Source organism: Cervus elaphus, chromosome 10 (assembly GCF_910594005.1).
Source record: "Cervus elaphus chromosome 10, mCerEla1.1, whole genome shotgun sequence".
Classification (NCBI taxonomy): domain Eukaryota; kingdom Metazoa; phylum Chordata; class Mammalia; order Artiodactyla; family Cervidae; genus Cervus; species Cervus elaphus.
Window position 1 is genome coordinate 35,252,348 of NC_057824.1, and position 27,866 is coordinate 35,280,213.

General features: G+C 46.4%; 1 protein-coding gene across 1 annotated transcript in view; it reads right to left on the reverse strand.

The window, feature by feature from the left end:
• Positions 1–3,096: 3,096 nt before the first annotated feature.
• GGA2 (golgi associated, gamma adaptin ear containing, ARF binding protein 2) overlaps positions 3,097–27,866 on the reverse strand; it is a 30,094-nt gene continuing 5,324 nt past the window's right edge. Inside the window, exons 2-17 of the mRNA XM_043914518.1 lie at positions 23,871–23,955; positions 22,557–22,632; positions 21,600–21,698; positions 19,070–19,193; positions 17,610–17,713; positions 16,188–16,268; positions 15,363–15,500; positions 14,409–14,490; positions 12,389–12,514; positions 11,542–11,661; positions 11,217–11,245; positions 10,675–10,808; positions 9,026–9,183; positions 6,217–6,386; positions 4,701–4,811; positions 3,097–4,203 (exon numbers count right to left, since the gene is read on the reverse strand). Of these exons, the coding sequence (XP_043770453.1) occupies positions 4,093–4,203; positions 4,701–4,811; positions 6,217–6,386; positions 9,026–9,183; positions 10,675–10,808; positions 11,217–11,245; positions 11,542–11,661; positions 12,389–12,514; positions 14,409–14,490; positions 15,363–15,500; positions 16,188–16,268; positions 17,610–17,713; positions 19,070–19,193; positions 21,600–21,698; positions 22,557–22,632; positions 23,871–23,955 (1,748 nt within the window). The 3' untranslated portion in view covers positions 3,097–4,092. The remainder of the gene's footprint in view (positions 4,204–4,700; positions 4,812–6,216; positions 6,387–9,025; positions 9,184–10,674; positions 10,809–11,216; positions 11,246–11,541; positions 11,662–12,388; positions 12,515–14,408; positions 14,491–15,362; positions 15,501–16,187; positions 16,269–17,609; positions 17,714–19,069; positions 19,194–21,599; positions 21,699–22,556; positions 22,633–23,870; positions 23,956–27,866) is intronic.

Here is a 27,866-nt window from a genome sequence, read left to right on the forward strand (position 1 = left end):
TTCATGTACTGGAAACCAGACGGACAAACATAAATGAAATGAGTCTTAGCTTAGTACTATGCAGGACTGGAGTCACTTCATATATAACAACTCCCTTCTCAAAACAATCCTGTTATGTTCTTTACACGGAAGGAAGCGGAAGAGGACAAATTACTTGTCCCAGGTCACATGGCTAGAGGCACTACGTGAAGCTGACGAATAGAATTACAATGAAAGGTTGATTTAATGACTTCAAACTGTTTCTAAACCTATGTTATCTGGAGCCTGTAACACTGTAGTAGGTTTTCAACTTCTAAAATAATAGCATTACCCCTCAGTTTAGTTCAGTCACTCAGTTGTGTCTGACTCTTTGCGACTCCATGGACTGCAGCATGCCACCACGCATGTTTGTTATGTATTTTCAATGTATGTATGTATTTTCAACATGTATATACTTTGTAGTTTATGTATATATTTTCAACAGTATGAAAAAAGTAAAAAAAAAAAAAAAAAAGAAAAAAGTATTACCTCTAGCCATGGAATAATGTATTCAAGAATAAAAGTCAAAGCAGCAGAATGTTTACACATTTTTAGATGCAAGCCTTCTCAGAGGGAACATGCTATACCTGGAAATGCATTGGGCAAGGGGCAGAAAGGCCTGGAGATTTTCATGCCAGCTGAAATTAAACGTGTGGCGAGCTCTCTGGACTTTGGGCTCATCCTACTTCATCTACTTGACTCCACTTCTTCCCAGTGAGAGGTCAGGTGTTACCTCTTAAAAAATGCAAAACCAACCCTGGCCAGCACTCTAGTGTATGTGTTCTTAGTGTAAAAACCAAACAAACTAGTTGACAGAATTTTATATTTTGGGGTTGAGTAAGCACCTTCTATATTAGATATATTTAAAGAATTTGTCATTTATAAACATTTGAGTAAACACTATTTGTATGAGAATACCACCTTTGCTTTCAACCTTTCATGTTTGATCTCTCAATCTACACTATCTCATTTTTAATGAGTAGTATTCATGTGTTTGGTCTTAAGTTTTTTATCCTTCTTTCAACCTTTACTATCTCCACTGCCCATCTACCCTCCGAGAGTGGCTTGCAGATGGAGCAGCATTTTAGCCCAAACTTAAATTCATTTGAGATAAAAGGAGTTAACTGCAGGTGGTAGTCAGATTATGAGAAAACATGACATTACGAAGGGGCTTTCTTACGGCTCTGGCAAAGTGTGCTCTATTCTTGACAGATGATGCCAGCAGGGTAGGGAGTACACAGTCACAGAAGGGCACTGAACGTCCCAAGTAAGCAACTTGAATACAGCTGCATACACTTTTAGAGCATTAACAGCCCATTTGGAATTTTTCAGCAGGGATCAGGTACCCAGATCAGAAATCTGATGGTGGCCAACTATAATGGCTCAGAGGAGAACTGAGAGGCAGGCTACTGCACTGTCCAAACAAAAAAAGCTAAACCAAGGCAGTGACAAAGCAGCGGGGAGGCCAGAATGTGGTACTATTTAGAAATAGACTAGATGAGGGGACCTCCCTGATGGTCCAGTGGTTAAGACTTTACCCTCCAACGCACTGGGCACAGGTTTGATCCCTGGTCAGGGAACTAAGATCCTGCATACTGTATGGTGTGGCCAAACAAATTTTTTAAAAAAGAAATAGACTAGATGAGAAAACAGTACTGAGGGGATGGAGATGAAGCAGGAATCAAGGATCCATGAAGGCTTAGAAAGGTGCTTTCAAATAAATGAACAGAACGAGAGGGAGGCCGCTGGGTTCTGTTTTAAGCACTGGGAGGCAACAGTGGGAACCTCCAGATAAAGACATCCAGCAGGCGGCTTGAAATACAACCTGACGTCAGCAAGAAGTCTACCACCCACCTAGAGCTGAACTGCCCAGAATGCTTAGAAGAGCCCTCAGGACTAAATCCTCCGGAAATGCATTTAAAGGAAAGACGAAAAGGAGCCGTCGGAGGTAGGCCGAGAGACAGGGATGGGCAGGATCCTGGGAGGAGGCGTTCAGGAGAGGGGAAAATGCGGGGTCATCAGTGCCAAACCGTCACCAGACACACGATGGAGCTCCCATCAGAACAGAAGACCCCCAAGGGCCGGGATCTTGTATCACTGCTTTGTCTGCAGCGCCTACAACATGCCTGGCTCACAGCAGCTAGTCAACTACCAGTTGAGTGAATAAAGGATAAGGACTGCATCTTAAGTGGTCACTGAACTTCAGAATTAGAAGGCACTGCTGGCCACTTTCAGGACACCTACCCCCCACCCCCTTGCCCTGTCCAACTCTACCCAAGCAAAGAACCATGGGCAAGCTGTCTCCTAGACAACAGATGTTCACACACAGTGACTCTACCTTTAACCCGTAGGATAAAGGTCTTCATGTGTCAGTCTCATTTACCCATTCTGGATGGAAGTTCTTCATAGATAGCCATCGTCTTTACAACAGGCACTCTAGAAGACCTTATGAGATAACTTGAGCCTATGAAGGCTCTAAAGAATATCTGAATCTTATGGGTTATGCCAAATAGAGAAATCACCCCATCACTTACCTGTTTTGAGTTTCTACATCAAGCATACCTTGATTTTTTTTTTTACAGCTCCCGTCCGCAACATAGTCTTGGCAGATTTCCAGTTATATGTAGGAAGTAAAAGATCAGACTACAAAGTACCCGGTTTTGTGATCAAGAGCCACCCAGAAGTCATGCAGTTTCTGAGGTGGAATCCTGCCCAGACAGATGACCTGCTCAGATCTTATATTCTACACTGGGCCATCTCAGCCAGGCTTAGCTCTCTTCACTCATCAGGCCAAGCAGGACTTGGAAAATATGCACAAATGCTTGGCACCTAGTAGGTGCTAAGGAGTAACTGATTACAAGCCTGAATTTTTCCTTCACACCACGACTCTAACAAAAATCCATCTCTTTCAGCTTCATTCAGATCTTCAGGGCTTCTCTTCCCTGAAAGAGTTCTTAAGGTTGCACATTCCTCAGGAAGTCTTCCTCACTTCAACAGACGAGTGATCCCTTCAAGCCTATCATTTCCAAATGCAACGGGCATTGCATCTCCTACTTACTCAAAACTCCACAAAGTATATTTGTTACACAGGTATTTATTCAGTAATGACTTCCTAGATTTAGTCAGCACTTGAATCATTGCTAAACTCTTTTCGTATCTCATTTGCATCACAGTTCTTCACCGTGGATTGTGAAGTCAACAGGCCAGGGTGAACCTGTCAGTCATGACTTACAACGACTGGCATGGTGCCACCATCAGAGTTCTGGGGAAATGGTTGCAGAGAAAGAGGGCGAGGATGGAGATGAGGGTCCTGAGGAAGGGTCCAGACAGGCTGCCCAGCCCATGGAACCTGAGGCCTGAATAAGGCCTGGGATCTGCTTTCCCTTCTGCCCTGAAGGGTCCATCTATGGGCGATTCTAAGGCACAGTGGTAAAGGACATGACTGGCCCACCAAGTGCGGTCCTCTGGTCCAGTGGCAACCCCTCGCCTAGGACACAGTGCAACAAGCATTCCATTTAGAAGATCTTCCTGGACACATGCAAGCAGCATTTGCTAATGGAAATGGAGACGAGGTCCTTCTTGGAAGAGAGCATCGCAGAAGACACTCTGCCCCAAGAACCAACCAGGTCCCTTATGGGTCCCTGAGAACAGCAGCCTGGGAGCAACCAAGACTTTCAGAGGCTGACAAGGCACAGAGTGGATGAATGAAAAGGTAATAATACATGGAAAACAAGTGACAACTTTGGCTTATAAAACCTCCAACCTGAGGCAGGGACATCAGTGTCCACCAACATGCAAAACCAGACATGACTGTAGCAGATGGTTATCAGAAATGTTTTAGCATTTCCCACACTGCCTTCATCCCTCCCCCTCAGCCCCCTGGCAACACACACACACACACACACACACACACACACACACACATCTGCAGAATAAGTCAGAGGCTGGCATCCAGAGCCTGATGTCAGGACAGAACTCTTGGCACTCTGCACTAAATCACCATGATCAGTCCTATCTAGACAGCAAAAGGAACATTGGCCTAAGCTTGAATGGCAGGATCTGTCCTAGGAGGTGTCAGGCTGCACCCAGGACTGCCAGGTCAGGAAAGTCTTTCACTTCTCCTACTTCGCTGAAAGGCTGTCCACCTTGGTTGAATGTCAGCTTATACCGTAACCGGATGGGCTCCTGGGCAAAGATAAAAGACCTTAAATTAGTGAGGAGTGACAGAGAGATGGTCCCAGAGTCAAAGCCTTTACCCACCCAGTAGTCAGCAAGTAACAGTTGTGTATGTTAACTCCACCCAAGTGAGGTATGCCCAGGCATACCCTGGCCTCGACCCTCTGGGACTACAAATACGGGGGCAGCCAGGAAGACACCCTGGGTGTCTTCCCACACTTCGGCAGCCCTGAGGTGGAGACCAGCTAAGACGACAGGCTAGCCTCACCTTTCCAGAGGATTCCTTGGAGCTAGGGAATGTGTGGACCACTTCCTTGGTCCACAGCTATGACAATCTGGTCACAGATCTTCCAATCAGCCCCAAAGGAAAACGAACTCCAGCACGGGACATTCCACCAGCATCCCAACCAAACTAACATCTCAATATAGTTCCCTCCACCTGCCAGGCTGCCTGCCTGGAGTTCAGGGGCCCCCATTTCCCTGCTAGCACAGATACCAGAACGTACTTTGTGTGGATTGTCCAGCAGCAGCATCTGAGAGATCACAGCTGGAGGTGTCAAAGGACTGAAAGCAGGAAGCTTAGAGCTGGACGCCGGCTGCAGTTTCACTCTCATTGACTATCGGGGGGAGAAACCCAACATATAACTCATTCCTAACAAACTACAGCTTTAATGAGGGAGATCTGGTGAACAGGAGAGCTTGGCCGCCACCCCAATGGCTGAAAGAATCCAGAAGACCCTTCTGCCCCACCCATACAGAAAGTGTATCTGTAGTTGTGTGGTCAAAGGTCAGCTTCTGAGAGGCAGCATGAAGAAAGACAGCACATCCTGCACTGAATTCTATCTCTGCCTCTCACTAGCTCTGTGATTCTGGACAAAATACTTAACCTTTCTGAACCCTGGACTGATAATCTGTAAGATAGAGGTAATGAGAGTCCATGCCCTACAAAATTACCATGAACATTACAAAGTGCATAGTTTGGGGCGTCCCTGGGGGCTGAATGGTAAAGAACCCACCCGTCATTGCGGTGCCAATGCAGGGAACAACTAAGCCCACGTGCCACAACTACCGAGCCGGTGCTAGAGCCCCTGCTCCGCAACAAGAGAAGCCGCAGTAATGAGAAGCCCAAACACTGCAGCTGGAGAGTAGACCCTGCCATCCTGGATGGAAGGGCAGTTTAGAGGAGAATATACACATGCGTATGTATGGTTGAGTCCCTTCACTGTTCACAACATTGTTAAGCTGCTATATCCCAATACAAAATAAAAAGTTTAAAAAAGAGAGAGAATAGTCCCCACTTGTCACAACTGGAGAAGGCCCATGTGGAGCAACAAAGACCCAGTGCAGCCATAAATAAATTAAAAAATAATAACAAAATAAAAATAAATAAACCTTAAAAAAAATGCAGTTTTATTTTTGTCTGCCTTGAATCGTTCCTTTCAGAACAGGCCCCTTGCCCATTTCTTGCGATTCTAGTCTGGCTGTTAACCTGTGGGGACTGACTTCCCTTGAGAAAGGGATGTAATATCCTACTTGGCCAGAGTACCTCATATCCCTGAACATGAGCTCCTGGCCCAAGGTATACCAGTTAACACCAACAAGGCCAGTCCCAGCCCTTTCTTGGGTAATCTATATGTGTGCCTCATGTCAGTGGGCAGTTTATTTTGAGATAAAAAACAGTCAAGGCCCACGTAACTCTTGGAGCTGCTGGAGGCCATTTTCCGGCTTTGCGGAGACAGTCTGTGAGAGAACAGGCTCCAGAAGGGAAAAACAAAGTCAGGGGATGGAAAGTGACAGACTCTTCAGGAACTGTTTATGAACCTACCCGAATCCAGCCATCTGTGAAGGTACACATTCAGGAATCCCCAGTTAGCTAAGCCAACAACATTCCCGTTTGATCTTAATCTACTCTAAGTGAAGATTCTGGCCTTTCCATCTCGTAGATAACGCTCCCACAAAGGACCTGATGCTCAGAAACGCCAGCCTTTGTTGAAGAAGCCCAGGGGGTGGGCGCCGGCTCACCTTTGGCACAGCCACCTGAAACATGATGTCCCAGACAGGCTGGGTGGCCGTGCTCATCATGGTCAGCAGGAGCACCTGCAGCTCCGGGTGGCCGGGGGCCCCGGTCTGAGAGAAGTGGAGCAGAATTCGGAATCCATTCCGGTCATACACGATGAGAGGAGGCAGGCTGCCTGGCAGAGGAGGACCCAACCAAGAGGGTTAGTGCTGCTACCGACTCCCCCGGAAGAGCGGCCACGCTTGACACAGACGTGCGCCTGTCACCAAGTCCTCCTCCTCGCCACTCAGAACAGCTCCTGGGCTCAACCCTCCGCACCACCATAACCCAAGTCCTCATTAGCTCCAGTGGACTCCTGTGACGGTCCAAACTGATCTCTCCCCACCATCCAACCATCCATTCATTACCAGTTAAAAAAAATTTAAAAATAACTTTTTTTGAGCAAGAAATGATTAGGATTAAAATAACATATGGGGACTTCCCTGGTGGTCCAGTGGCTAAAAGTCCATGCTTCCAATGGGGGAGGTGGGGGTTCGATCCCTAGTCAGAGATCTAGATATCATATGATGCAACTCAAACAAAATAAAAAAGATCCCGCATGCCACATGCCACAACTAAGATCCAAAAGAGCCAAGTAAATAAATATTAAAAAATAATGTGCGAACACCACAAAAAATACAGGATATCATAAAGGATGAAACAGAAAACCTTTACTGCTCCCCAGAAATAAGCACTGCAAACATCTGGGCCTATATCCTTCTGGTCTTTTTTGTATCACAATATACACATACACATCTCTTATATTTAATCTGAAAAAGCAGTAAAGACAGCAGAGCTTTTCAAATTAATCAGGTCTTGGAAATATGAAAGGGATTGTGCTAATTTAGCTAAGAAATAATTTCAAAGTTAATTTGGGGGGAAAAAGATACATGAGACTAACTATAAGAAGGGAGGGGGAGAAAAAAAAAAGAGAAAAAAAAAAAAAAAGAAGGGAGGGGGAGTAGTGCTATCTGCACGAATAAACACTCAAATATGGACAAAACTGCAACTCAAAACAGCAAGTAAAACAGACCCAAACCTGAGAATTTAACATGTCAAGAAAGTATTTTCGAAAATCATTGGCTAATTCAGTAAGTGGTAGACAAATAGCTAACCATCTGGTAAAAAATTTCATGAAGATCCTTATCTCATGCCAAATATCACTTATCACTTATCAAAATGCACATTATAAAAATATACTTTAACAATGAAACTGCCAAAGATTTAAAAGACTGAAAATATTCTTGAGGTATGGTGGTGAGGTTATGGGCAAAAGGCAACCTTTCTAGAAAGCAACTTGGTAGTGAAGGTCAAAATTTTAAATGTCTACACCCAGCATTTCCTCTTTTAAGTATATTTCCTAATGAAATAATCAGGAAAGTTTTAAAAATGGGTCTCCATTTATTGCAATGAGATGTTCACTGTAATGCTGTTTACAACAGTAAACAACTGGAAACAAATTATCCTTCAGAAAGAAATTGAATAAATGAGTTACATCTGTTAGTGGCATAAGTATGAATTTAGTTTTTAAAAAAATCAAGGTTTTGAAGAATAAGGGCATAAAACAATGCTGTGGCTTATAATAGTAAATAAAGCAGGATATAAAACAGTATATATACTATGGTACCAATTTTTAAAATATATGTACATGGATAAGACAATAAAATACATCAAGATATTAACACAACTTCCATCTCTGGGTGGTAATGATACAGATGATTTTAATTTTCTGTTCTCTTCTATTTTTTCTAAAACTATACTGAACATTTTTTGTTTTTTTTAATAATTTTAGATTTATAAAAAGTTAGGGTATATGGGGAAAGAATCTAAGAAAGAATGGAACCATATATATCTGATCCATTTTGCTGTATAGCAGAAATTAACACAACACTGTAAATCAACTATACTCCACTATACTCCAATAAAAATTACTTTTTAAAAAACTTACAAAAAAAAAAGAAGAAATTTCGATATACCTTTCACTGAGCTTTTTCAAATATTAACATTATATAAACCACCGTACAATGATCAAAACTAGGAAATTAACACTGAACATTTATTATGTTTAAAATAAAAATTAAGAATGCAAAGGGCCCCCACTGCTTGCTGACTTTACTTCTGCCTGGCTCCAAGGTCTTCTGTAATCTGAGCTCACCATACTGAGCCACAAGGGGGCTCTGCACCCAAGGAAGAGGCCCAGGCCCTAGACCTGAAGATCTGAGCTGTTTCCTGCTCACGTATCAGGGTGCTGACCACAGGGAGTCACCTTACTTAGCTGGGCCTTCAGTCTCCTTCCCTTTGTAGGAAGGGAGGTTAATATCTACGTCTCCTGCTTTAATGAGCATCCTCAGAGGAAGATGCTCACCAGTCAAATTCTTCCTTTCCTTCTAATTCCAGCTCTCCCTATTTATCTCAGGTCACACTGAACATTCCCTTCCTGAATTCCAAATGAAGATCACATCCCTATGTGGACTCAAGAGCCCTAGTTAAATTCTGCCTGCCAATATGCTTCAGAGTCAATCCCACGACAGAAAACCAAGAAAAATATCAGCAAAGAGACCATGAAGCCACCTGCCTTATCCTTTGCCCGGAGGCAAGATTTTGAAGATTAAGGGCATGAAACAATGCTATGGCCTATAACAGTAAATAAAGCAGGATATAAGACAGTATAAGTCCCCATGCACCTTCCCCAGTTTAAGAGCCACTCCTATCAATCCAGAGTGGATAAAGCTGGGTGTCTAACAGAGAGGGAAAAAAGAGTGAAACTGTACTTACTGGGCTTAACAGACTCCAAAGGGACAAACACTTGAGCCAGAGGAGTGTTCTGGGAAGACGGGGAAGGAGCCAACGGGCCGGCCTCCCAAGACCAACCTGGAGAGGACTTGGTACCTGGTGGTACTTCCTTGGGGATACTTTTCTGTGGAATATAATTCCTGCAAAGAAATAATAAGACTGGAAAAACTGTAGAGAATTCTGGGAATCTGATTAGGCTTTCTAAAGAACAAGGGAAAAAATAAATATAAATGCGTGTGCCTATGTGTGTATGTACGTATTTTCAGGGTATATGAGTTTAGAAAAGTAATCGAACCCATGCCTCAGTTTTCTTATCTGCCAAATGGAGACATTTTAATGTTTACCTCATAGGGCTATAATAAGAATTAAATGAGAAAGTGTATGAAGTGTATCTGAGCACACACAATAAGAACCCAATAAACTAGTTAATGTTGTCAGGCAGTCCCTGACAACAAGTAGCTGGGTGAGATGACGTTTCCCATACATGAACACCAGAGTGACCTAAGCTAGGCAGATGAGAGCACAAATTACACTGGCCACATCATTCACACTTCATGATTTTGTCCCTTTGGAACACAAATCAAAAACACTTTTGGAAAACCTAAGTCTAGAAAGAAGTAACCCACCAAAATTAAAATGTCAAGCAGTTATAAAGAGCGAACTAGGAAGAAAGCCGCTAGATACAGACAAGAATGACCTCCCGGCACAGCTCCACCTCCACCCAACCTGGTGGGCTCCACCAGGGACACGGGCTCTCAGGCTGTTTGGGAAGGCTAAGTGCTCCAGCCTTGCCAGAGGCAAAGGGACAAGATCTATGAAAACGTGTACACATTCACACCTTAGAGCACCTCTATTTATATAAATCTGTACTACAGAAACCCCACAGGTGCCTCCACACTGGAAATTATGTAAATATCTGCAAGAGGGAAATGACTAAGTATACATTATACGTATATGAATTATTATTCAACTATCAGAATGAGGCAAGTTTACATAAACTGATGAAAATGTATCGAAGGTGTGTGATATAAAAAACCACAGTGCGGCTTCCCTCGCGGCTCAGTGGTAAAGAATCCACTTGCCTTCATGCCCTAGGGCCGGTGCTCTGCAATAAGAGAGGCCACCACCACTAGAGAAAAACCAGAGCAGCAATGAAGACCCAGCACAGCTAAAACTAAAATTATTTTTTAAAAAGTTAAAAAAAAAACAACCCATAGCATAGTATAATCTGTAAACTATAACCTCACTTGTGTAAAACAAGCCACATATTGTGGCTTGCCTCACTTGTGTAAAATAAGCAGGAAAAAACAAAGAAGGAGCATTCAACCTCATCTTTAGAGTGTGGTATTTGGGACTTTCTATATGATCTATTTCTCTAGTGATCAAACATTGCTTCAAACTACAGTGAAATCGGGAAAACGAAACCAACCTATAAAGACCAAAAACATCATCATTAGCTACCGCTGATGTTACTCCTAAAACCCCTTTCCAGAGGTCCTGGCCAAAACGCGAGTTCTCCTGACTCGGGCTGGATGGGGAGTAAAAGGGGTACCCAGTGCAGCCTTCCGGGAGAGCGGCAGCCCGGCCACCTGCACCCAGGAGCAACTCTTGGCTCCTTGCCACAGACTCACAGAGATCCCGGAGGCGGCTGTGGGGAGAGGAGGTCCAGCAGGTTCCTTTCTGCAGAAGGGCTCTGAGCGCCGCCAGCCGGCAGCGCGCTGCTGGTGGGGTCCGTCTTTTCCTGACAGCAATTCTGCCCTGCAACCTGCCGAACCAGGAATGGCGAAAGTGAGGGCAGCGTGTGAATGAGTGTGAGCCGCGGTGACACCTGGGCCCAGCTCTCCTGACCCCAAAGCCACCGCAGAGCAGGCTAAGCACATGTCCTCGGGCAGGTGGAGAGAGGGCGAGAGGGGGTGACTCCTGAGCAGACCTTTGGGAAGCCAGAGTCTGGATACAACGGAAGAGGGCAGGGATAGGAGAGCAAAAACACGGCCCCCTCCAGGGGTTCAAGCGAGAGAGCGGAAGTGAGGAAGAGGCTTCGGACCTCCGAGGCCACAGGAGCCACCAGGCTATGGTGTCACCCTCCAACCTCCCCTGGGTGGCGCTGCCTTCACGCAGGCAGGTTTGAGGGACCTCCCCTCTCCTCTCCAGCCCCCAAGAAGTGCCTCCTTACCTTGCTGGTAACTGGGGCATCACTGATTCCTGCAAGGGAGGAACAGAGTGGAGAGGCACATCAGTAACTCTACCTGATACAAGCTGGAGACTTGATGCCATCCTTTCTAGAACACTTAGAAAGCCTAGACAAAGCAAATTACCGGAACTCATTCAACTCATTTATGGCAAATCTGAGACTGGGTACAAGGAAGACCTTTCTGAACTTCCCAGTATAACCCAATTCTTTCTAAAAACAGGCATACCCTCCCCAAAGGGAATGGGCTTGCTCTCTCCCTGGGAGTCAGGACCATTCTGTGCCGGCTCCCCCCAGACACTACCCTTACCCAAGGCTGCCAGGTCCTGATGCAGTAAAGACGGCGCCACTGTCCCAGCCTGCTCAGGCCCACTGTCCTCCAGGTCAATCAGGGGGCAGTTCTTCATGCAGCCTGTTGGATTCTGAAAGACTAGAAAACAGACAGAAAAATAAATGAGTGAAGGCTCCACTTCCCTCAGGCCTCCTCCCAATCAAAAGACATCACACGGTCCCCCCTTAGCACACCCCTGAAGAACCTTCCACCTCCGCTGACTGGCTTGACTCACAGCCTCGAGTGGCATCTGAAATACGAGGCAGCCAAAGGAACTGCCTTCCCATCCCCACCATCACAGAATCCTCTGATGGTCCATCCAACCAGGATAGTAGCAGAGCAGACTGCTCCAGCTCAGAGACCTTTGAGGTCTTGACCACAGCTTATCAGAATCATCTCGAGCACTTAATAAAAATTTGGGGCCCAGCTCCAGGTAATCTTGGTTCAGAAAGGTCTAAGAAGCTGCATTTCAACCACTGCTATAGACCGATTCTGACTTAGCTAGCCTGGCACTAGGAACCACTGATGGTCAATCTTCTTTGGTGCATAGCTCCCCTAAGTAAGCACTCACGAGAGGCACAATCTGAACCTGGGCACGGAAGAGCCACACACTTCTGTTTACAAAGCTAGCTGCTGCCCAGCAGTCAATCCGTGATGGCATGTGGGGCAGAGGCTGGCTACATAAAACCAGTTCTCAAGGGAAACGGAAGAGAGGGTGTGTGCTTTCATATCTATACCATAACCCAGAATGTTCGGAGAAGTCAGCTCTTTGCCCGGATTTGCAGGCACCCCACGGCAGAGGGCGGAAGAGGCTCTCTGCACATACCTCTGGACACAGGCATGTCTCCCACAGAGCTGGCCACTGTGTTCCCGAAGGTGACACGGCCCTCCATCACCTGTTTATACAGCAGAACTCCCTGGGTGAGGAGGTCATTTGCCTGGAGAATCTCCGCTGAAGAACGAGAGAAAAATCAGAATCCCCCGGTGAGCAACCAACAATCTCAGGCTTTTTTAAGCCATCCTCAAAGCAGCAACCACACAGCTCTACCAGGTTCAGCATGGCCATGCCTCCTGCCCCCAGGTCACGAGATCAGGCCCCTGGCAGACCCAGTCACTCAATCGCTGAACCTCAACGCTTCCTTCTCAAGTTGGAGGAGGAACCAAATCTGCACTTTCTTGGTCTGTACTGCCCAGTGTGACGGCCAACACTTGAAATACGGTCCTTTCAAATGAGGAACTAAATCTTTAACTTCGTTTTAATTTAAAATTTAAACTTAAAGCTCCTTCATCAATATGCAAATAAAATATTAAAAGACATTTCTGGGACTTTATTTAGTCATTGGAAAGTCTGTAAGGAACAATTTGGTACATGAATCTACTTTTTCACCTGTAAATTTCATAAAATCTAAATACAGATCAAGCACTCCTGATGAAAATTAGACATCCAAATTGAAACATCCAAATAAAAAAATGCAGTGGATTTCAAAAATGTCAAGGGTATCTCATGGTCTGGTTTACCTGCAAGAAAATCTCTCCTGGGAGAGAGAGAATAGCGACAGGGGCAGGGGCTGTAACACTGCAGGCCACCGTGCTAGGAAAAGCCTTCAAGAGTGACCAACTATTAATTTCCTATCAATTTTTAAACTGAATGGAAGTGAACAAACAAGAGGCTGAATGTTGTATTTGGCATGTGCAAGGTGTTTTAAATTTCATTTTGACTTCACTGCAACCAGAGAAAAGGCTTTGAATAATTACATCATAAAAAAACCCCAGAAAACCAGACACCATGGGCCTTGTAACATCACCTATGATGCATTCTTGTTCCTTCCCCACACACCTTCATTTGAACCTGAATCTGAACAAGCCTCCTGATTCAATTTATAAGAAATAAGGAATTTCAGAAATATCAGGAATGGAGGAACATTAAACACCATGGGAGATGCCATGAGAAAACTGAGACCAACAGAAACTCTGTAAGTCAAAGGACATGTTTTTCATGCATGAAATTAAAAAAAAAAAAACAAAAAACAGGAGGCTAGCCACAGAAAGAGACTTAAATACCAAGCATGGTTTTCCTTTCTGGTTCTGATTTAAAACAAACTTAAAAAAAATAAAAGGGTCAGCAAGAGATGATTAGAGAGAGAAATGCCCAGGAAAATCTGAACACTGATAGATTACTCCAAAATGTTTGGAATTTGCTTAAAAACAGATCTGGGGGTGTGGGGAGGGGGAGGACAGAGGGAGAGGGCAGTACAGGTAAAACAAGATCAAGACTGCCTGTGAGCTGGTGATTGTGAACGGAAGGGGAAGAGGACATGGAGTAGAATCCCTTTTATGCATTCTGAGATCTTCCACTAAATAAAAAGCTTCAACCATTTCTATAGTTGTGTACAGGATTACAGTTCTTCCATGCGCCTTTCACTCCACACTGACCACCTCGCTGAGGCTCCCCAGCCCAGCCCCTGAAGGCACTCTGGGTGTGAAATCTCCCAGACGTCCCTCGCAGCTGCTTCTCAGACCTCTCAGCGGTCAGTCTTTCTGCAAGTCTTCCGTGGGAGCTGCTCTTCCTTCTACCCGCTTCACACCCAACTGACATGGTAAACCTCCACCCTTTCCTATGCTTGCAGACCTGCTGCTCATTTCTTGCTCAAGCCTAGATTCCTCTGAAAATTACAAGGATCAACTCAGGTCATGCCATCCCCAAGCACAACCACTGGAACACCTAGAAGCCACTGTCGAGTTTCCACGTCAGTAGCACAGAGGAAGCCCCATGGCAGTCAGAGAGCCCCACGCGGGTCCTACACTCTGCGGAGCGCGCGGTCTACGCCTGGGGGATAAGACCGTACCGAGCGCCTCATCGTCGTCGGTGGTGTCACTCGCCAGCCGGAACAGGGTGGGCCGCAGCTTTTCACACCTCTCATACACGACCTAAAAAACACAGTTTGTTACATAAAGCTCTCAGTAAGTGCGTTATAAAAAAAGAAGGCTCTCAAGATGTGTAAATGTGGAGAAATGGGAACTCTGAAACGCTGCTGTCACAAACAGAAAATGATACAACCACTCTGGCACTTTTTAAAAAGTTGACTATACACCCAGCATATGACCTAGCAATCCCACATTGAGGCGTTCACCCAAGAGAAAGGAAAATGTATGTTCACACAAAACGGTTCTGAACACAAGTGTTTAGAGCAGCTTATTTCATAATCACCTGAAGCTGTAAGCAACCCAAATACCCATCAATAGACGAATGGATATGCATATTGTGGTATACGCAAACCACAGCTTCTCCAAAGGAGAGAACCTAACCACCCTCCCCCCCAAAAAAGGCAGGGGTGGAATACTGTATATCATCCCATTTATATAAGAGTCTAAGAAATGTAAATTAATCAGCAGTCTTTCTCAGTTATGTCCAACTCTTTGCAGCCCCATGGACTGTAGCCTGCCAGGTTCTACTGTCCGTGGAATTTTCCAGGCAAGAATACTGGAGTGGGTTGCCACTTCCTCCTCCAGGGGATCTTCCCGACCTAGGGACGGAAAATGTGTCCCCTGCATCTCTTGCACTGGCAGGTGGATTCTTCACCACTAATGCCACCTGGGAAGCCCCAAACTAACTAGAAGGGAAAAAACAAATCAGTGGTTGCTTGGGAGAGGGGGAGGAACAGAAGGAGGAGAATGAGGAAGTTTGAGGGGGTGAGGAACACGCTCATTATTTTGACTGTGTGAGGGCTTCTTGCAATCTGTGCATATTCTTAGTATGTCAGTCATACTCAGTCCTTCCCGACTTTGTTTCTGAAGAGTACCTGCAAGGCCGCCTGGTCTGGCGGGGCCTGCCCCGGCCTGCGGTACGTGCTCAGCATTTCCTGCAGCACCTTCACGTGGCTCCGAACTTCCTCCACAGCACTGACCCTCTTGGACACCTTCTCTGATTTTTCTTGTTCCTTTCGGGAGAAAGAGGATGAAGTGAGGGACAGATGCTCTGGGTAAAGCTTGAATGTGCGCCGGGAGAGGCATGCTGTACTGTGCAGAGCTCAGGGAAGCCTCCAAAACACTGAGTGGGTGGAGTGTTCACTCAGCGGGCAAGAAGATGCTCAAGGTCTGCAATTCCTGGGACAGACAATTGGGAGCATGTGTCCACTCTATCACCAGCCTCTATCCCTCTGGAAAGGAAATTCCCACACCTGGATTCTTTCCACACCAACACTGGTCACTGAGACAGAAACTGGGGTCTGTGAAATGCTTTGAGCTGTTGGACAGAAGTACTTGGAAGCACATAGAAGTTTCTGCTTCCAGGCACCACCGTGCCGCCCTCCAAGGAGCTCACAGCTGTTCCCTGGTTCAGGGCTAGGCGGCTGTCTCTTCCTCCAGCTAACTGTGCCCCCTGTGCCCCCCACCCTCAATCACACACACACACACACACACATCCACTGTCCCTGCTGCCAAGTTGCTTCAGCCGTGTCCAACTCTTTGAGATCCCATGGACTGTAGCCCACCAGGTTCCTCTGTCCATGGGATTCTCCAGGCAAGAATACTGGAGTGGGTTTCCATGTCCTCCTCCAGGGGATTTCCCTACAATATCCAGCCCTTGTCAAATGCTGGTTCTGCAGAACCCCCTAGAAAATGCCCACCTCCTTGACCAAATTCTTGATCAGCCGGTTTGCAGCCTGAAGATCCTCAGGATGGTTGCTCTTCAGAAGCCTTGTCAAAAGCTGGAGAGAGAACAAGACTCGGTGAAATTAATTCCCCGGTCAGATGGCCCAGAGCAATAGCACAAGCAACAGCAGAATTACCCGTCACAACAACTCGCACATTTAAACGCATTACCTTACCAAATCCTCACGATGATGCGATAATTTAACAATTCTGACATTCCCCAAAGAACACTGGTGTTTCAACGGGAATGGACATGGATGTCCCAGGAGACATCTGGCCAAGTCTGCAGACATTGTCGGTGGTCACAACTGGGGGCAGTTCTGACATCCAGCGGGTAGAGGTCAGGGCCACCTATACACCCCACCTCCCAGTGCGTGACAGCCCCCAACAAGGAAGTTAACTGGCCCACGACATCAGCAGTGCTGAGGCAGCCTTAGACCACATACTCTGATGTGAGAGACCTCGAGAATCTCATCCACGTTGCTCCCAATGCCTAGCAGAATGCCTGACATGCACTCACTCTTCATTGGATGGATGGCAAGAAAGATGGAGAGCCATCTTTCTGAGCACCGCAGTGTCTAAGCAGCTGGCCCAAGCTGACATCAGACTGACTTTCTCAGGAGTCCACGCCACACCTCCTCCCCTGCTCCTCCTGAGGCCCCCACAGGAGAGCAGCCAGAGAGAAAGCCGCCCAGAACCTAGCACTGCCCTGCTCATCCTGCCCACAGCGAGCACCTAGATCCAAGGGAAGAGGACAGCTGACAGGTGCGGCTGGAAGGCAGAGGGTACCCGAAGAGACCCATCCTCGGACTACAGCCTTCCTGATCCTACACTCGCCAGACCTCGTCAGCGACCAAGAACAGTAATGACCAAAAGCACTGCCACCTTTTGGAGGTACCCTGGAATTATCCCCGAGTCTTAGCCTAGGTTTGGACCACCTTGCTTTTCCCTCCCCTGTCCTTAATGATGTCTGAGGAGCAGCAATACTGGGAGGCAGGAACGGAAGGAAAACGGGTGACATCGGCCTTATGGATGCTTTTTCTTTTGATCTGAGCCAACGTGCAACCCATGCTTTCCTCCCCACTCCCCTCCCCCAACACCACACACACTCTGGATATGACCGACCCCCCACACTACCCACTAGGGTTGGCCTTTCGTACCTTCTTTCCCTTGGGAACACTGAACGGATAAGGTGGAAGACCCAAAGAACAGGTCACTTATTTGACCTGTCCATGAAGAAGACATACAGACCCTACGACACCTCTCTCTGCTCCAGAGAACTCACCCCACCTCCCCACCTGCTAGTTCAGATCAAAGGGTACTGGAGAGGAGTCCCTCAAAGAAGAGGTCGGCTGAGACTCCAGGTTGGCCTCCACGGTCAGGCAGAAGCTCCTTACCTTTGACTTTTCTTCATCAGCATCAAAGATGGAGCTCTTGGGCCAGGGAGAAGGTGGGGGCAAGATTTTATCCACTGGAAGTTTAGGGTCTTGCTTTATGATTCCTAAAAAAATCCAATTCATGGATATGCTGATATAAATACTTGCTGACTTCAGCAAGATCCAGTATAAAGTCCAGAAACCCCTGGTTCCTGATCTCCCAACAGGAAGACACTGTCAGCGACCTTCAAGGGAAACACCCAGGGCGTGATCAAGGCTCTGCATCCTCTCCTGGGAGAATCCCAAGCCGGGGATGGTCAGAGGCAACTAGATCAGAGAAGAGGCAGACCCTGAGACCAGCAGTCTATGGTCCCCACACTGTACAAATACTGACCACTTTATGCAGGTATACAACCCCTCAGGGCCCAGAAATTAGTGCAGGACCTTTGATACTCATAAAAATACTGGGTGCACGTGACAGGGGAAAAAAAATAGCCCATCCTAAATCCGGTTCCTCCCACAGAGCCTGAGAGAAAAGGAATGTGGACTCCCAGGACACACTCTGGAGCTCACTTCACAAGAGGAACAGGCTCATTCTCCAAGGGTGTCACAAAAAGAGAATGGGAAAGGCCTGAGGGCCCACCGAAATCCTTCTCTCCTCAGAGAGAAGCCTCACACTGCCGGGGGAAGGACAACGCACCTGCGGTCCTTAGAAGAGTGGTGAAAACCTACGGCAGCTGGAAAAAAAGAACAGAAAAGCCTGCACCCCTGCGGGAGAGACTGCAACGTGTCCTGGCCCCAGCCCGAGATGGGGTGGAACAGGATCACAGACAAGTCCGTCCAAGACCAGGGACACAGGCCTTCCTAAGACCGAGGCTTAATCAGAACAGAACCACCACTAGCGCCAGGCGAAGGGCATCAAGGAACAAGTAATAAGGGTCTACTGTCAGGACAGGCAATGGAATAAGAACTCTTCTGAAATGCAGAGCAAGAGGAAGACCCAAAGCTGAGAGCAGAGTAGATATTGTGAGAAACTCTCTAGGCGATCAGCCCCCACCTCAAACACAAGCCAACACCAAAGGAATCTGAAACCTGGTATAGTAAGGGTAACTATAGCAACAACCATCTCAAACCCAGCTCAACTCCTGCTGAATCCTTACCAGCTGAGCCACAAGGGAAGCCCAAGGACACTGGAGTGGGTAGACTATCCTTCTCCAGCAGACGTTCCTGACCCAGGAATTGGACCGGGGTCTCCTGCTCTACAGGCCAATTCTTTACTAACTAAGCTATCAGGGAAGCCCCAACTCCTGCTAACCAGTCGGAAAGGCCTGCCCACTTTCAGGGATTGAAATGACTTGCATCAGCCTCGATTACTGTATCTACTGGACACAAGATCTCCAGCTTTCACCCCAAAATGACAAACTGTACCGAAAAGCAAGAAGGAACAACCACTGTGGGAAGGGAATGCAATGTAGTCAGACCTTGCTTCTTTAGCATCTGATAAGCATCTCGGATCTTGATGTCCTCTGGAAACCAGACTGTCCAACTGAAGAGTATTTCAATGATTCTTCCTTTAACTTTTTCTGTAGTCCAGGAGCCTAGGTACTGAAGATAAAAAGGAAAGGGAATTACTGAGCTGAAGGGCCTTATCGAGACAGGGGAGAGGGTGGCAGGACAAACCTTCAAAGAATGACACAGATGTTCAGGACACAACATAAACTGGTCAGAAGTGATTAGGCGCAAGATGGTGGTAAGATTCGATTTCTAGTAGACCTTGAGCTTTATTACACGCTCATTATGATACATCAGCTAACAACACACACACAGCCATGACAGTCCCAAACCTGACCATAAAAAGCCTGGAAATCTCTATCCCACCTTTTGCAAAATAGTTGGACTAATCCTCCCACTTGTTACCCTATGAAATTACTGAGCCCACAAAAACTAACTACCCCATATTTAAGGGCTACTCTCATCTTCTGAGACAGCCTGCATTCTATCTATGGAATGCATCTCTCTACAAACAAATCTGTTTTCCCACTTAGTTCATAGGACAGAGCCCCCTTGCCTGCCCACTTGCAACCCTCACAAGCATTCTATATTAATAAATCTACTTATCTATACTTTGCCTCTTGCTGAATCCCTTCTGTGCTGAGACAGGAAGAACCTGAGCCTCACAATGTCATGTGGCAGCTCGGATGAGAGTGGGGTTTTGGGGAGAATGGATGCATGTATGTGTAGGGCTGAGTCCCTCTGCTGTTCACCTGAATCTATCACAACATTGTTAACCGGGTATACCTCATTACAAAATGTTTTTGGTGTAAAAAAAATTAAAACAAACAAAAAGAATCTGAGCTTCAGTAAGTCCGGATTGTAATTAAAAGACAGTGGGGGCTTCTCTGGTGGTCCAGTAGCTAAGACTCCATGCTCAGTGCAAGGGGCCTGAGTTCTATCCCCAGTCAAGGAACTAGATTCCACATACCACAACTAAGAGCTGGTGTAGTCAAATTTGAAAATAAAAAAAGAGAGAGACAGTGGGTTTTAATCCCAGCCCACAGGTTCAAGTCTCAATCTAAGTTTTGGCTGGGTTCAAATCCCATCTGAGTTGGGCAGTTTCATTAGTAGACTGTCCAGCCCACAGTATCACTGAAGAGATGGCAGCTGAGAAGCGAACCACTCAAGGTTGGTTGGGAGGTGAGGCACAGTGATAGGACAAATTATCTGGCACCCAGCCCCAGAACTCTTTCTGAGCTTCAAGGAGTCAACCTCCAAAGCCACTAAAATTAAACCCCACCATATGTTGGCCTAGGTTAGAGACACTGGGGGCACTCATTTTTTTGAGTGTTGAGTAAAAATATATTTGGAATGAAAATAAGGTAAAGTGAAAGGAATTGCTGAAACTCAAAATGTTTTGAATCATTATTTCTTAAAAGATCCTCTTAGGAAATCCCTGGTGGTCCAGCAGTTAAGAATCTGCCCACCAATGCAGGGAACACGGGTTTGATCCCTGCCCAGGGAAGATCCCACATGCCACGGGGCAACTAAGCCTGTGAGCCACAATGACTGAGTTCACACGATGCAACTACTGAAGCCTGTCCGCCCTGGAGCCCGTGCTCTGCAACGAGAGAAGCCCCACAATGAGACGTGTGCACACCGCAAGCAGAGAGGAGCCCCTGCTCGCCACAACCAAGACACAGCACAGGGGAAAATCAATACTACCACCAATGAAAGATCCTCTTAAAATCAATAAAAGGATTTATTAATCCTCATAAATAAAAGAATACTTATATATATAGTTTCCAAAATATGTGACCCTTCTCCTCAGTTCCTCCTGGCACAGAACTTCAAAGACCCTTGGAATATTCCTAAGTGATAGGAAGGTCTTTGTTACTTACAAGTCCCCCCCAGGGACTATACCCAAGCTTATTCGAAACATTCCTGGTGGACACCTAGTTTCAAGGGAGGGACTGACCATGTGATTAGAGGATTGGAACTTTCAGCCCCATCCTGACCCCCACAAGAGGAGGGAGGTTGAGTTCAACCATGTGGCCACTGATTAACTCAATAGTGCCCAGGTAACTCCAGATAAAAACTCCAACCACCAGGTCCAGAGAGCTTTCTGGTTGAACGTAAGATGTGCTGGGAGGGTGGTGTGCTCAGGTTCCACAGAAGACACCATGCGGAAATGCTTCCCCTTCACCCTCAAGATCTTGGCCTATGTATCTCATTTATATCCTTTAAAATAAACGGATATTATTAAGCATAGTGCTTTCCTGTATAGTTCTGTGAATCTTTCCATCCAGTGAATTAGGCAACCTAGCAGAGGGGGTCAGAGGAACCTCTGAACTAGTAGCTGGTCGGGCAGAAGTGCAAGTAGCCTGGGGATCCCCAAGACACATGACGGGTGTCTGAAGTGGATGTGGTCTAGGTAGGGCCGAGCTCTTAACCTTTGAGGTCTCAGTGACACCCACAGTGAGTGGCACAGAGAGGGGCCAGGCCCAGGGCGCTCACCTTTGGGGACAGCACTTTGATGAGCTCGTTCAGGAAGCGGAACTTGGCCACCTCGTTGTGGAACTTCTCTCCACAGTGGTTCACACACGTCTCCAGCACCTGCACAGACACAGGAGCCCCATGAGAAGGGGAAGCCATTGGCTCCAGAGCTCATTCCAAACCTGCTAAGTATTTGCTGGAACCATGGCTCAAGACTGAGGACACTAAAGTTTGGGAGAAAGGGTGAGACTTTCAGATTAAGTAAAAAAGCACTTGCTTGCTCTTGTTGTAATTGACAGGTTTGTGCCCAGAAAACCATTCAGTGGGGGACTCTGAGGTCACCCCACCTTTCATGGAGACCCTTTGGGCAGGTGAAACTGGTCAGAGAATCACTTCTTTCTTTCTCTTAGAGGCGGAAATCAGACATGGAATACTCAAGAACTGTCAAACTAAGGGTTACCTGCTGGCATTCAAGTGACAAATTGGGCCTGTAAATGTTTTCTCAGGTCCACACCATTAACATTTCAAATCAGTCACTGATACTGAAAAATTCTGAGACATCATCTGGATTTCCGGTTTCTCTTAAACAGGAAGTTCTAGCAACACTGGGCCCAAACTCATCCCCGGCAATAGCCAGCGGGTCCTGCTGTGTAGCTGCCCTCTTTAGACTGGACGTGGTCTCTCTGGTTCTTTGGTTCCTCCCGTAGGTGGTTCACTCACTTATGTCACCAGTCTGGCCCTGAGGGCACTTGACCTTGCCAGCCCTGGTCTAACAAAGGCAAAAGGAAATAAAACCTTCTTTTCCTTCCTGCTACTCTCCAGGAACAGATCTAGAATGGGGCAATCTGAGCCCAGAACTCCCTCTAGCCTGCCTTCTCAAGGCCAGGGAAGGTGACCCTCTCAGAGGCTCCTTCCCACACTGAAATGCTCTCCTAGCTAGGACAGGAGAGTTAAGGCCAAGGGGCAAGCCAAACTCACCGTTAAGGCATAAAGAGCTTCTTTCTCTTGCGGAGACTGGATCTTGTGGGCCAGCAGCCAGGGTGCATGGGTTGAGCTAAGGGAAAACAAAGACTCTGGGCAGAGAGGAACATACTAACTGGTCTGGCTGAGTGTGCTCGGTCAATTCCCCTCTCCCCCAGGAGCCTGGGTCCCAGAGCAGAGATAGGATGTGACTGCACATGACCACGCATGAGCCCCCGAAGCAGGTCGGCTCCCAGCCACCCCCACATCTCACAGCTACGCTTCCAGAACACACCATCCTCTCCCCAGTCCACCTACCCCTACAGCTCCCAGACCTGTACGTACTTGGTCTAGAGCAGCACAGACCCTATGTGTCATTTGAGAACTGCTCAGTCAACCCTGGAGCAGAAAATGTAATCAAACTTCCTGTTCCTTTCAAAATGAATATTCAGCAACATGGAGATAAAATATCTGGATAACTGACTCATTCCTTAAGTTCCTATCCAGGGGACTTCCCTGGCGGTCCAGTGGTTAAGACACCACACTCCCACTGCAGGGGGCAGTTTGATCCCTGGTTGGGGAACTGAAATCCTGCTGGCTGTGCTTCATGGCCAAAAAATAGGTGGGGAAAAAAGTTCCCATTCAGACACTTCAGAAACCAAATTCAATAAAATCTTAACCTCTCTTCCTCTGCTTTTTCTTAAAAAAAGACTGTATTTAAATTAGCTTAACAAGCTTCCCTGGTGGCTCAGTAGTAAAGAGTTCGCCTGCAATGCAGGAGATGCAGGTTTAATCCATGGGTTGGGAAGATCCCCTGGATAAAAAAATAGCAATCCACTCCAGTATTTTTGCCTGGGGAATCCTATGGAGAGAGGAGCCTGGTGGGCTACATGGGGTCGAAAAAGAGTCAGACACAACTTAGTGATTAAACAACAACAAAAGCATCTACTGTGGCTCTGATAGGGACATTCAGAAACATGCTGCTAAATATAGTATAATCTTCGAATGAAAAAAAATTTTCAATAAGAGCATACTGATCTTTCACATTACTATGTACCCTGGCTACATTCTATCCCTAACATTCAGAGAGCTCCTCAGCAGTAATGTTTCATAAAAATTATTTTAAAATTTTAAAATAATTGCGCTACAAACTTTTTTTTTTAGGAAAACTACATGAATTTGCGATTTCTAGAAAAATAACATACTCAATAGATCATGGAGGGAGGAAAAAAGGAAACAAAGCCTGAGCTATGTAAAACAGTCCTGAGAAACAGAGGCACGCACAGTCTGAGGTGCCTGTAGGTGCAGGGTGTGTGTGTGATGTCACCTTACCCATTGGGATCAGTGTTCACTTGGTCACAGAAATTCTGGATAGCTGACCAATCCTGTTCTGACATGCTTGGGTCTGTGGCTTTATCTGTCAAGGAAATAAAAAGTAAAACTGAAGGATAATAAAGGGAAACATACAAACCTCTCCACATCTCCACCCCTCTCCACATCTCCACCCCTCAAATAGGACAACAGCCAAGGACTGTGATATCACACCTCCCGAGGATGGGACCCAGCAAGCAGACAGCTAGGGGCGGGTGGTCAACAGTACTCGTCATTGTCAGGCACGGGTATGGCCCATGACTCAGGGACTGCTGACCGCATGAACGAGCAAACAGGTTAACAAGCTACTGTCCTGAAAGGGGCTCCATTCCCAGTGCAGGGGTTGGCTTACGTGCACCTTCTTCATGCCGGTGTTGACCCCCCACCGTGGCCCTGCAACAAGGACAGGCACAGGCCAGTATCTATGCATAGGCTACAACCTGCAAGCTTCTTTTTTATTTTTTATTTTCATCTTTTTGGCTGCACTGGGCTTTCTCAAGATGTAGCATGTGGGCTTGGCTGCTCCATGGCATGTGGAATCTTCCCAGAGCAAGGATTGAACTCATGTTCCCTGCACTGGCAGGTGGATTCTTAACCACTGGACCACCAGGGAACGCCAAGAACCTGGAAGCTTCTCAGCCATGTGACAGGAAGACCAGAACTTACAGTGAAGCCCTGAGCAGCTCCCACCATGTCCCCGAAGTAACAGGCCGAAACCTGAGCCTCCACTCACTGAAATCCTCTGTCCTACCTAAGCAGCTTCTCCATGTCAGGGGCTTATCCTGTCTGACAAGAGGACCTCCTTGCCTTCGGTCCTCAGAATGCCGTTTCTCTCTGCTACCATCCACATATGCCCAAGGAACCCAGATCCAGTCACACCAGGGTCTCCCCCACTGAACACTGGTATTTGTATGAAATCAGGATATGTAGCATGAAGCGTACCAGGGCACAGCCCAGAGCAGGAAACACCTGGAGAAAGGGGGCTTATCAGAAGGCCTAAGGGGCAATCCCTGAGTTCCTGGAATCTTTGTGTGACTCTTTCCTGGTGCTAGATGGTAGCAGCTTCTTCCTCCCCTCCCACTGCTGCCGCCTAGAATCCCTGTCCCAGCAAGGATGCCCATTCCATAGGCCTGGCCTTCCAACTGAAACAAGCCACACTCTCATAAAGTAGTTGCTGAGACTGTCTTTGTCCTGCCCTTTCATAACATTTCCCCTACTCCCCACTGTCCAGCTTATCCTGGACCACCCGCCTCTCCAATGAAACTTCTCAGTGGTCCTGACAGAGAAGCTCTTTCAAACTCTGCAAGTAATTCTTATGGTCATACTTCTGACACTATTCCTTTTGCCTAAATGTCCATTTCTCTCTTCTCTATCCATTCTCAAGGTCATTCTGAATCTCCATCTGCTCCCAAAAGCCTCCTCCACTGCTCCAGCCCTGACTAATTCTCCTCCCTTCTGATTACTTAAGAGTCTACAGGGGCTTTCCTGGTGGTCCAGTGATTAAGAATCCACCTCCCAGTGCAGGGGAAACAGGTTCGATCCCTGGTCCGGGAAGATCCCACATGCTGCAGAGCAGCTAAGCCTGTGCAACTACTGAGATTGTGCTCTAGAGCCCAGGAACCATAACTAAGGAAGCCCATGTACTTAAAGCCTGTTCTCCATGACAAGAGAAATCACCGCAATGAGAAGTCTGCACGCTGCAACTGAGGAGCTGCCCCTACTCACCACAACTAGTCAAAGTGCTCATGCAGCAATGAAGACCCCGCACAGCCAAAAAAATGGGCCAAAGAACTAAACAGACATTTCTCCAAAGAAGACATACAGATGGCTAACAAACACATAAAAAGATGCTCAACATCACTCATTATTAGAGAAATGCAAATCAAAACCACAATGAGGTACCATTACACGCCAGTCAGGATGGCTGCTATCCAAAAGTCTACAAGCAATAAATGCTGGAGAGGGTGTGGAGAAAAGGGAACCCTCTTACACTGTTGGTGGGAATGCAAACTAGTACAGCCGTTATGGAGAACAGTGTGGAGACTTCTTAAAAAACTGGAAATAGAACTGCCATATGACCCAGCAATCCCACTTCTGGGCATACACACTGAGGAAACCAGATCTGAAAGAGACACGTGCACCCCAATGTTCATCGCAGCACTGTTTATAATAGCCAGGACATGGAAGCAACCTAGATGCCCATCAGCAGACGAATGGATAAGGAAGCTGTGGTACATATATACCATGGAATATTACTCAGCCATTAAAAAGAATTCATTTGAACTAGTCCTAATGAGATGGATGAAGCTGGAGCCCCTTATACAGAGGGAAGTAAGCCAGAAAGATAAAGAACATTACAGCATACTAACACATATATATGGAATTTAGAAAGGTGGTAACGATAACCCTATATGCAAAACAGAAAAAGAGACACAGAAATACAGAACAGACTTTTGAACTCTGTGGGAGAATGTGAGGGTGGGATATTTCAAAAGAACAGCATGTATACTATTTATGGTGAAACAGATCACCAGCCCAGGTGGGATGCATGAGACAAGTGCTCCAGCCTGGTGCACTGGGAGGACCAGGGGGAATCGGGTGGAGAGGGAGGTGGGAGCGGGGATCGGGATGGGGAATACGTGTAAATCCATGGCTGATTCATATCAATGTATGACAAAACCCACTGAAATGTTGTGAAGTGATTGGCCTCCAACTAATAAAAAAAAAAAAAAAAAAAGACTCCACAGTCAACTAGAGTTTACCTTTCCAGACAGTAGTCACTTTTATGTCACGTGGAAGTCGTGTGCCTCTAGCTCAACAATGAGATTCAAAGGACAGGTACTCAATCCCCCACCTTCCCACCCACCAGCCCCACCCTAAGTGAACAGAGACAACAAGAAAAGCAAAGGAATCAGGTTATCAACTTCCCCATGCTCCTCACCTTTTTTCCTCCTCAAAGCTCTTTCTCTATGTTCCACCTCTCAAAATGCTATTCACCCGTCGAATCCCAATTCAAATGCCACTTCATAAGGACTTTCTTAATCTTTCTATCACCCACCCCCACAAAACAGAAGCCATCTCTTCCATCTCAGAAGACCCACATCCTACCTGCTTTTTTAGGATGGGAATCTCCAGCTCCATCCTTTATTAGCTACATGCCATTGGGCTCTCAGAGCCCCAGTTTCCTCAACTATAAAATAAGGAAAACAGTACCTTCCGTGTGGGATAGTCATGAGATTTTTAAAAGATAGTGTCTAGGGCTTCCCTGGTGGTCTACTGGTTAGGACTCCATCTGCCTACAACTACTGAGTTCACATCCTGCAACTACTGAAGCCCATGCCCCACAACAAGAGAAGCCACTGCAATGAGAGGTCCCTACACCGCGACCAGAGTAGCTCCACAACTAGAAAAAGCCTGCAAACAGCATTGAAGACCCAGTGTAACAAATAAATAAACGAATCTTAAAAAAAGATAGTGTCTGAAATACTCAGTGTAGCAGCAAACATTAAGTGATCAAGAAAAGACAGACAATCTTGTAACAGTCTCTGCGTTTTCCTTTAAAAATATGTACACGACTTAGTACACTTAAACTTCAAGTCTGTTCAAGGTAGAAGCACTGCGTTTCCTATAATGCGTGGTACAGTGCCTTAGGCATAGGCACAAAATAATTACTCAGAAAATAAACTGAAAGCAGTGATGCTCAAGAATCTGATTAAGGAGATCTGACTCTACCGTACAGGGACCTCTAACTCAATGCTCTGTGGTGACCTAAAGGGAAGGAAATCTAAAGAAGAGAGGATATATGTATATGCATAACTGATTCACTTGGCTGCAGCAGAAACTCACACAACACTGTAAAGCAACGAGACTCCAATAAAAATTAATGAAAAAAGGAGATCTGACTCATCTGAACTACTTCTTTCTGTATCATTAAAACTTTATAAAGCTTCAGTTCAC